Raw genomic sequence first — 10,674 nt, forward strand, 5'->3', positions numbered from 1 at the left:
GGCTGTCTGACCCTGTAGACCTGCTACAGGTGAACACACTGTCCTACAAGCGTGGATAATCATAATATTACACTACTTAATAGGGACTGGAACTAATTTAAGCATGTCAGCTACTGTTTTGGTCTGGAGGTTACTCTCAGCAAGTGTGATGTAAGAAAACACATACAGTGTCCCCCAACCACCACCTACACACACATATTTATAGTTGCCTAAGTTCCCTTTGGTGACATGAAAGCCGAGTCACCCCCAGTTCCTTGTTGGCAAAAGGGAAGTTGGACAATCTGATCTATAAATCTTTGTTCTGGACCAAGAGAAGCACGCACATCACTGACTTAACTAAAGAGTAGAGGAGGGTCGATAGGTAGATAAAGGACCACAGAGTCACAGAGAGGGGTGAGAAGGAGAGAAGAGGTGAAGCCAAAGGAGGAGAGCGGGTGACTGAGGGAGGAAGGTCAGGAGACCACAAGAAAACATGGGTGGACGAGTGGCACAGAGCTGCTGGCTGCTTCTCACACTCTCTCTGAAAGGTAAGACCTTGTTTGAAAGCACCAGCAGCACTCATGGTGGCATCCACTTCAACTGAGCCCAACATCTGTCTGTAGTTTCAACACTGACTGAACAGAATTAACTTGTTGAGCTTGACAGTTCATTCTTAGTGCGACATTAAAAATCATAAAGCTGACGTGTGGTCACAACAGCTTGGAGGATTATTTTAGTGTCAGGTGTACGATAGTGCACTAAGTGTCATGTTATATTGCATATTGTATCTATCTTCTTGTAGGCAGTAAAACATTTTAATATTTCTCCTTGTGGTTTACTTTGTTGCTTTTTTTCCAATCATTACCTGCTAAAACCATCTGTGAAGTACAGTCCAGACACATTCCTATTCCTATAAAGTATTTTTTTTAGAGTTCAAAAAATGTCCAAATAAGCCTTAACGCCTGGAAAACAAAATAAATACAATGTTGAGAACAATGTTGTAACAGTCCTGTAGCTGTAACATGGGTTGTCAGTTATGTCAGTTACTTTGATCTTGTTTTCACTCTGTCTCTGGATAATGTTATTTTAATACTGAAAATAAGTTAGTAAACTAATACAGTAACTTCATAAAATATATATTTTATTATCATTATTCATATATGTCTAATTATGTGTTAAAGTGTTAAATACTCTCACAGTGCAACAGAGATTTTTTTAACCATTAATCTGTAAAATCATAGCACAACTAATTCTTGAGGAAACTTTGCATCATTTGAATGTACCTTGGTGGTTATAACATAGTAACTCGCTATATTTAAACACGTAACCTCTGCCCGTCAGGTATTCTTGCTGGTGATTGGTCAGTTCAACTCCCCTCCAGTCCTATCTGCGCTGTGACTGGTTCCTCTGTGGTTCTCCCTTGTTCCTATGACTACCCCCAAAGTTCTAATGAAACCAAGGAAGAGGGACGGCTCTCTCCTCAGGTAATTCGATAAAGAAGGCATTGTTAGCAGTTGCAGTATATCCTGCAGTGTGTGTTTAACCAGAAAACTTTTTTTCTGCCAGGGCTAAAACCTGTAATCACAATGAATAGAAACATGCAGCTATAGGGGATTGATTAAGGGTAACTGCAGTGAACTATTTCAAGCTTGCAATTAAAGTGGTTTGAACATCTAGAGTCAGGTTAATATAAACATAGCATCTGCTGTTTTGCAGTACTACTTGCTATTCCTATTTTTTTAGCAACTCTGTTTATTTTTCTCTATTAGGGTGGAGGAGGAGAACAAGAACAACAGTATAAAGTTTTGTCTGAGATGTGGTGTCTCGAAGGCAGCCGCTGTGTCACACCAAGGTATTGTGTAAGACAACACAGAAACACGCTCAAGACCAGACCTGCGGTTAATTAGAGCAAAGAGCTCATAGCACAGGGTTTAGACAACCATAGTAAGAATCTAAGTCTGTCTGTCTGTCCTTCTCAGCTATGTCTACCACAGTGCTGGCATCTTCCCAGATCCATCCTACCAGAACAGGGTGAAGTACCTGGGACAGCGAGGAACAAAAAACTGTTCTGTGAGGATTTCTGATCTGAGACAGTCGGACAGTGGAGCATACGTGTTTTACCTCATCACCAGCCACCCTACGCAGAAGATGCCAGAGCAGAATGGTATACAGCTGCTGGTGACAGGTGGGACTATTTCATTTACAACTGATACTACAACGGATCATAATCAACATGATCATCACCACCACCATCATCATCAAAGTTTACATCTGGTCCCACAAACAGGAATCTTGTATGTTTTTGCCAACATGGTGTTTATGTCAATTTATTATCTTAAATACAAAGTAGGGAGCTGATTTTTATCAATCAATCATCTCAAAATCTTAAAGAAAAAGCTGGCAGTCTCAAGTCTGTTTGCACTGACAAACCACAAAGTCTTTTTATTTGCCCTTCCTCTATGTTTTGTCCATCTTTGTGTCTCTCTCACTGGCACACTGTCTGTCTGATGCTCCATGCCTGTCTGCCTGGGAGTAACTGCCCACTTACAAGTACTAGTACAAGCAGTACTAAGTGGAAGCTGTTTAGTAGTAATTGTTCAAGAAATAAACAGAAAACTTTTTCTACTTTGCTAACTTGTATTACTTTAATACTTGGATAACAAGTGTTGGTGTTTTAGCACCATTAACTACTTCCTTTATACAACCCTCTATTTGACACTTTGTGCTATTTATGAGAAGTAGAACCGAAACTGACCACTATATAAATACTGTATAAGTTTAGCTTGACATTATAATCAGTTTCATAATGTCAAAGGCCAGTTTGCAGCAAAATCACACCCAGCCAAACACATAGTGACAAACTGTAACTTGTCTTTACTGAACCTTTTTAAAGAAGGCGGGGGGGATTTAGAGCAATTTAAGGTGTTAGAGCCTGTTGCAAAGCAATCTCATTGGTCCACTCATTGGTGTTGGGAAGTACTGTTGTTTCACCACAAAGATACTCTTAAGAAATTCTTGAGAAACATCTGTGTGAAGTCACATTCTTTCCATTAAATACTGGTAACCTGTTGGATGAACAAAACAACCAAAAATGGTAGAATACAGTAGAAGAACGGCAAAAAAATATTGGAGAAAAGTTGGATACTCTGTATTCGCCTGAAAGATTTTCAACTCAGATCGGGTACAAATTGTCACGTCACATTGTGTTGTTCATGACAGCCGTACAGGAATAGTAAAAAATAAAAAGAGGTTGCGGTTTGGCCATGAAGAGTTGAGTCCAGTTAGTCACACCCAATGATAAGTTAGAGGGTCAGTGAGTGGCTTTGCAATTCAAAACTTATTAAAATGTTAAATGAATAGAGACTTGTGAAAATCAACCTGGTGGCCAGAATTTACTTTTATGGTCAACTAGTCCCCACAGAGGTCATGTCCCCAATGTGGGGTTTTTTCTGAGAATATGCGCACCTGAAGCGCATTTTCCTCTCCATTCTCATTAGTAAACATCACAGTGGGTTTAAAAATGTTTTTTACACCCAGTGACCTTAAATTTGATAAATTTTAAGTCAAGAATAATTCAAATGAGTGAATACAACAGTTTAACCATTTTTCCCACCAGAGTTGGGTATTTCTTGTTGGGTAGAGAACAAAGCAGCTTTTACCATCATATACTATAGAGAAACTCTGCAACACAACTGTTGTTTTTTTTTTAAATGGAACAGTTGAAGGAATTAAACAGGGGGAAATATCCCAAATTTTGTTGGAATTTTGACCACAGTATTTTTAAAATCCTGGCCAGGAAAGAGAGCGCCATACAGTTGTTGGTTTAGGCTCACAAATCACTAAACTTCTGGAAACAGTCCTGCAGAAACATGATTACAAGAGAGCAATGCACTGAATGTCAATATTTCCATAAAGGTAAAATACACACAGGGAATTTTAATTTAATTTAATTAATTTTGTCTACATTTTCCTGTTTTCTCCAGACTCTTCCAATGCAGTCACAGTGTCAGCAAGTCCCTCCAGTTACATCACTGAGGGCACGGCCTTACGTCTGGCCTGCTGCAGCCCTGCCGCTGGTCCTCAGGCCCGTTTCAGATGGTACAAGAGCACAAGCACCAGCTCAAGACACACTGGACAGGTGTGGAACATCGGTGAAGTTACGTCTGATGACTCTGGCAGCTACTACTGTCAGGTACAGACTGGAGATAAAGTGCAGAACTCAACAGTGCTGTCCATAGATGTGGAGTGTAAGTGAAGTTTAATTGAATTCATTTCAAAATTAATAATAAATTCATATTGTCATGCCATGTAATAGAATGTGCTCTGTTCAAATCTACCGTCTTCAAGCTAGGATAAACAGGCATCTACAAAGTCATCCACTAACATCCATTCACCTATCAATTTGTTCTATCATACATGTGACTCAAAAAAGCAGAAGAAAAGAGTAATTTAACCTATTGCTGTGCCTAACATAAACATAAGTTAAGCAAGGTGCTGCTGACAGGGGATTTCAACAAAGAATTTCTTGAAAAATTCATCACTGGATAAAGACACTTCCCCACACAGTCTGATTACTGTGTTCAAATTTAGTTTGATAACTGGGTTAAAAGCAGTCAGTGTTTTGACAGAATCTCATATGACTTGAAGTCAGGCGTAACTGACCTTTGATCCCCTTCCTGTCTAGACTCTCCTCGAAACACAGCTGTCTCAGTCTCTCCTACTGGAGAGCTACAGGACAGGCATCCTGTGACTTTGACCTGCAGCAGCGATGCTAACCCACCTGTCCACGCATACTCCTGGTACCAGGGTGCATTATGTCACCCGACAGCAGACAAAAGCTTTCATCCAGCAAGACAATCCCTGGCTACACCCACAGGAAGAGGCCCGACACTCAGCAGAGCCAACATCACCACTGAGGAATATGGGCAGCACTGCTGTGTAGCACGCAATAGACATGGATCACAGACTTATAGTGTAACACTCAGAAGTTCCACAGGTAGGTGAATGAAGAGCCTGTCTTTCACAGAATATGAGTTTTCAGTGGCAACCATGTTTGCTCCACAATCCTGCAGAAAATAGTCCCAGAGTAACACCTGGCCAAATGTAAACCAAATACAGGGTTGTGCAGGTTTTTACAATTACAATTGCAAATATTAGTACGAAACAGACACTAATTTTAAATTTTTCAAAAAACCAGGCAGTGCTTACATGACGGAGGTGACGGACTGAGTCATAAATACTGTAGTGGGTTTGGCCACTAAGATATTACAAATCAAGGGGGTACATTTTTATTATCCAAAGAGTTTTGTATATTGCGTAATAGACAGGAAAGTAGTAATCTCACAAATCTGAGTTTTGGATTACTTCAATTTGTCCAAAGTGACTTTTTTTCTCCCATGTATAAATGGGGGGCAATTTGGGGTTCATAGTCTTGCTCAAAAACATTTCGATATGTGGAGGGCAGGAGATAGAACCACCAACCCTGCGATTAATGGCTGCCCCAAATATTTTGCTTATTTTGCATTTCATTCAGTAAGAAGAAAAAAACAAATCAACCACAACATTGTTGCATTGTATTCAATTCAAACATTATCTTTACTTTGTACATACTCAGCACCAGGATGTTCTTGGTCCAAGGTCCAGCCATTCACATGCACATGGTATTAAAAAAAAATGCCAGAGACAGTTTGACCAACAGTAAGTTCTGTCTCTCATCCTTTTTCTGTCCACTACAGCAACGGCCCCATCTGACACTGCAGGAAACAGATTGCTGTTTATCGGCGTGACCATCGGTGTTCTACTGGCTGTTATAGCCATAGTGGCCTTTCTCATGACAAGGTGAGTTCTTCACTTTTCCTACAGCTGATCAGTATTATTATATTTATTTATTTCCTGTTATATTTATCTATCAGCATTTCAGCATTGAGAATCATAAGAGGTACTATAGTTAGATTGGTGGACAATATAAGTAAAATAATGCCATTTAAAAAAAAAAAGGGTGCAATAGTCACTGCTTTGGTACTCTAATAAACATCACTAATAACAAAAGACCTCATATTTATCGAAAGTGTGTGGTTCAAAAAGGTCCAGTATGTGACACACAGCCAAACAAGAAGTGATACTGTGTGTGAAATCACAAAAAGATCTTCAGTGTCTGGGTTTGGGTTACATACAGTGTTACATACATGAATAAATGATTTATTATATATCAAGAAAATAAATAAGGATTGAAATCTCACTGTATTTACATGAGTTCTTTGTCTGTCCTTTCAGGAGACGGAAGTCATCCAGACATCAGTCGTATGTCCTCACTGAGACAACTGCTATAACACCTTAAGGACTCAGCCAGACCAGGACTTCTGCCTGTCCTGGTCGAAGTACAAAACAAAGTACAAACCCCTTACAACCACCAAGAACAGAAGAGACCTTTTTATTATATTCAAGTAACTCAAGATCGGTAGAGCTCAATACCCTCGGACACTCTTGTGCATTTACCTTCACGCCTCATGTTGCCACATAAGCCGTTATAACACAAGCAGACATCTTAAAATTAGTATTGTATCACATGCTGTAGCACATTGTGGCCTGCTTGAGTCCTGAAATCATGTACACAGAAGAAAAAACAATTTCCAAGACTGTTGACAATGGTGCAGATTCACAAACAGTGTGAGAACCTGAAGATCTTATGATAAACGTTACTGTACATTTAAGGAAGCAGGACACAACACTGAAACCCCCTGGATTTCAATGCACTGAGCTGAACGAGAATGAACTGAATTTTAAAATCGGCAGAAGTGAAGCGAAGGAAAAACTGTCGGGATATCTTTAATCTGTTGGCTCGTGGCTATGTGATCATTTGTTCTATTTGTTTCACTGCAATTGTACTGTGGGATGAGCTAAATGCTGCTGTCAGGAATTAACCAAGCAATATTCAAGAAATATTTATCATAACATAGAAAAGCTTCTGTTACCGCTTCTCATTACCGAACTCCTTCTACTTTGTGCTCTAGTCTGTTGAAGTGTTGCAGTGACAGATGTGAATTTGAATACACATACTGTATGAAGACCACAGATGACATCCGGAGTTGTTGTTAGCACTGATACTCTTACTGGAGTTTAACAACACGCTACAGAGCGCACCAAGTACTGTAATAATAATAAAAATAATAATAATAAAACTTATTATTACTATTTATAGAGCACTTATCAAAACAAATTACAAAGTGCTTCACAACAAGAGAAATAAAATACCACAGTGAATGACAAAATATTAAGAAATAAAATACACAAAATACACAAAAGCAATAAAATGAACAATAAAATAAACAGCCAGTTCAGGTAAAATCAGGAAATGCTTTTAGATAAAAATGTGTTTTGAGAAGAGACTTAAACAAAGACACTGACTCAGACAACCTAATGTCTTCGGGCAAGTTGTTCCAGAGCCTCGGGGCCCTGATAGCAAAAGCTCTGTCCCCCTTAGTTTTCATCCTGGACTCAGTAACAGACAGGAGACCCCTGCCCGAAGATCTCAAACTCTCAAAATCTTTTGCAATGTTTCTGAGGTGATAAAAACATGATTGGACGAGCTTAGTGATATGTTGCTCAAAACATAAATTGCTATCAAACAGTATAAGCCATGTCCAGAAACAGAAAACACTGAAGCAGCGATTACTGAAAGCCTGTTAGTGATGATGATGATCAGCATGAAGATGATGACAGAAAATAGTCGTAATGATCCAATTAAGAGCTGTTTGCATTTGGGACTGGGTCGCAGCTGTGTGGTTTTGAGTAAACGCTTCAGTGTGATAAGGCTCTAACAGATACTGACCAGAGCCTGAGGAGACGTGGAAGAGGATGAAAACCAAGAGGACAGTGACTCTGACACCAGGACATCCATTTACAAAATGTACTTGTATCTCATTAGTCTATTTTTAGAACTTTGCTTGTGTCTGATTTATCATATTAGAGTGAGAATAGCTGAGTAAAGTGGTGCACACGTCTTCGATTTTCAAATGACTAATTAAGTCATAACAAGGAAGTACAGTGCTTCATTTCCCAAACATTTAAAGAGACAGTTTCACGTATGTGCACATCACTTCAAGAGCTGTTTTGTTCGGTTGCCTTCACTGTACATTTCTAACGTTTATATGATGTTTTAACAAGAAATAGAGGTAATTAGTGGTGCACATATTGTAATGCTACTGATTCCAACATGCATATTAAGCTTCAAATTTTAACTGTTGTAAGCTACCGCGCACGTCATCTGGGATGTTTTAAATGCGATGTATTTAGCATACCGATACCAAGATTTACAAAATGTGTGATATGTTAGATTTAATGAAAAGCTTTTTGTACTTCCCATTTTCCAAGACTTCACTGCTTGAAAAGAAACGTGCCTTGGAAACAAGAGAGTTTATTGATAATCAAGAGGGCATGATAATATGCCTCACAAAAACATGTTCTATATAGTTATTACAGCAGCCAGCATTTATTCAAGTTTAAAATGCTAGTTCTTATGCATTCAGCAGGTGTGAAATGTGTATACAGGTGTCAGTAGTTTTCATCAGAAGGTACACAATAAGACTAATGAATAGCGATCACTGATTACTATCATATTAACCAAAGTTTTGCCATGCCTGTGTGTGTGAGGCACATGTGAAACAAAACAACTTATAAATGCATTGATCCAATAAAAACTATACTGTTGTATGGTGTTTCTGTTGCAATTCAAAACACAGAATATTATAAAATCTAAATATTAAACCTTAAAAAGCCTATGGCTTAGGTTAATAATGTAAATAATTCTATTAAGTTGGTAGACTGAACAACAACAACAACAAAGCATTTACAAGTTCACCAGAACATAATGTGCAGTATATCGTGGTTTGACCACAGTGATTCTGGATACAGTCCGCTGTACCAGTAGTGAACCATTCACACCACTGAAAAATGTTCAGCAACAATAGACACTGTTTAAAATGGGAATGAGAGCTGTTGCAAACTTGCCGCTCAACTCCAGCTGCTTTTTGGTCGAGCTCAGTTGAACTCCAGGCAGCATACAAATCACATCGGTGCCACGTCATGTGTCTATTGTGGTGAAATGCTTAGACATTAGACATTTCTGTCTGTGTAACCCTGTTTTTAGACCCATTAAGCAGTTCTGATGTTTTCATAATCATGGCCGTTCTCCTGAAACATGACAGCAGAACATTAGACATTTTGTGAGAAAATGTCATTAATTTTTTAAAAACAGAGTTGGGTCCTTCTCACTTCTTTGTCCACACAGAGTCTCTGCCTCCTTTAACAATGAAATAAGAAAAGTGTGTAGATTGATCTCTTCATGACAGTCATAATAAAATTGACCATGTCCAATGTTGTGTATAACTTCACTTACCAAGCCCAGACAATAACCAGTGTAAGCAACAGCACAATAACGACTTTGACTCCAGTACCAACAAGGAGGATGAAACAGTTAACTGAGGCAGAAAAAAATGAGAAAATAAACTACCAGGATCTCAGATTTTCCTCTATAAACAAACAAATATTATTTAAAAAAAACACATTGATGTTTAAATTCCTCATAACTGTATTTTCTAAAATCAGCCCATTTTAACAAGCAATTTTGGACCTAACCCCAGATTTATGTTTGCTGCTTTGTTGCTTTCCTTCTCAAATTTCTTTACTGCATTACCTTTCATGGTGGAAACTTCAAATTTTTTCTTTTTTCATTTTCTCCATCAAAACTAAAGCTAAAAACACCAGACAGCTTTTTAAAGGGTAGAGTCTCCTGCTTCAACAGGGACAGCATCTGGAAATCACGCTTCAACCTCATCACTGAGATGTTTATCACTACTTGACATATCAGTTTGGTAGTCAGTCACTGGTCCATGTCAAAAATGAAGGGATGGATTGTCATGAAATTTTGCACAGTAATGATCCCCAGAGGACAATTCACCGGCTTTTCCATAGCACCAACGCGTCAAAGTTTTCAGATATTCAGTGAAACAGACCTACACAATGTATTCTAATAACTTTGGTGATCTGCTGACTTTTCGTGTAGTGCCACTATGAGGGTGACATTTTTAGTTTTGAGTAAAATGTCTCTTGACAACTGTTGGATGCATTGAGGTGAAATGTGCTACAGATAGCCTATTCAAGGTCCCTAGAGCATAAATTCTAATGAGCCCCTGCCTTTTCATCTATCCTGCAAAATACCCTCAAAACTAATTAACATTAGTTGCACTTAAGACAAGTTGGCATGGTAACAAGCTAAACTTAGATGGTGAACCTGGTCGACAAACCTGCCAAACATCAGCACGTTAGCATTAACATTGTGAGTATGTTAGCATGCTGATGTTAGCATTTAGCTCAAACCACCGTTGTGCATAAGTACAGCCTCACAGAGCTGCTGACATGGCTGTGGACTCGTAGTTTAAGCAGCGCCTAAATGTGATCGTCGTCTTTCAACTTTATAGAAAATGTTGTCTCAACATCTAACAATAAACAACACACTATAATTAATTGGCACAGGGCATTCAAACACAACAAGTGCAAGAGAAAGTATGTGGTGAAAAGCGATGCAATTTCTGCTGCAATGGCAGCAGGTCAACCTGCGCGTCCTTCACAAAGAAAGAACTTATTTGAAAGTAAAATTTGTTATCCTTGTATTTACAGCTCTTTCTCCAAGACTGAGAG

At 38.7% G+C, this 10,674-nt stretch overlaps 1 protein-coding gene across 1 annotated transcript; it reads left to right on the plus strand.

Annotated features, from left to right (window-relative positions):
• The first annotated feature begins 390 nt into the window (after nucleotides 1-390).
• On the plus strand, nucleotides 391-8,686 carry LOC122881016 (B-cell receptor CD22-like). The gene is made up of 8 exons (XM_044206646.1): nucleotides 391-527; nucleotides 1,321-1,463; nucleotides 1,749-1,831; nucleotides 1,959-2,164; nucleotides 3,963-4,226; nucleotides 4,664-4,975; nucleotides 5,715-5,817; nucleotides 6,253-8,686. The coding sequence occupies exons 1-8, from the start codon at nucleotides 473-475 to the stop codon at nucleotides 6,314-6,316; spliced, it is 1,230 nt and encodes a 409-aa protein (XP_044062581.1). The 5' UTR covers nucleotides 391-472; the 3' UTR covers nucleotides 6,317-8,686.
• The last annotated feature ends 1,988 nt before the right edge of the window (nucleotides 8,687-10,674 follow it).

Source organism: Siniperca chuatsi, linkage group LG9, assembly GCF_020085105.1.
Source record: "Siniperca chuatsi isolate FFG_IHB_CAS linkage group LG9, ASM2008510v1, whole genome shotgun sequence".
NCBI classification, from domain to species: Eukaryota; Metazoa; Chordata; class Actinopteri; order Centrarchiformes; family Sinipercidae; genus Siniperca; species Siniperca chuatsi.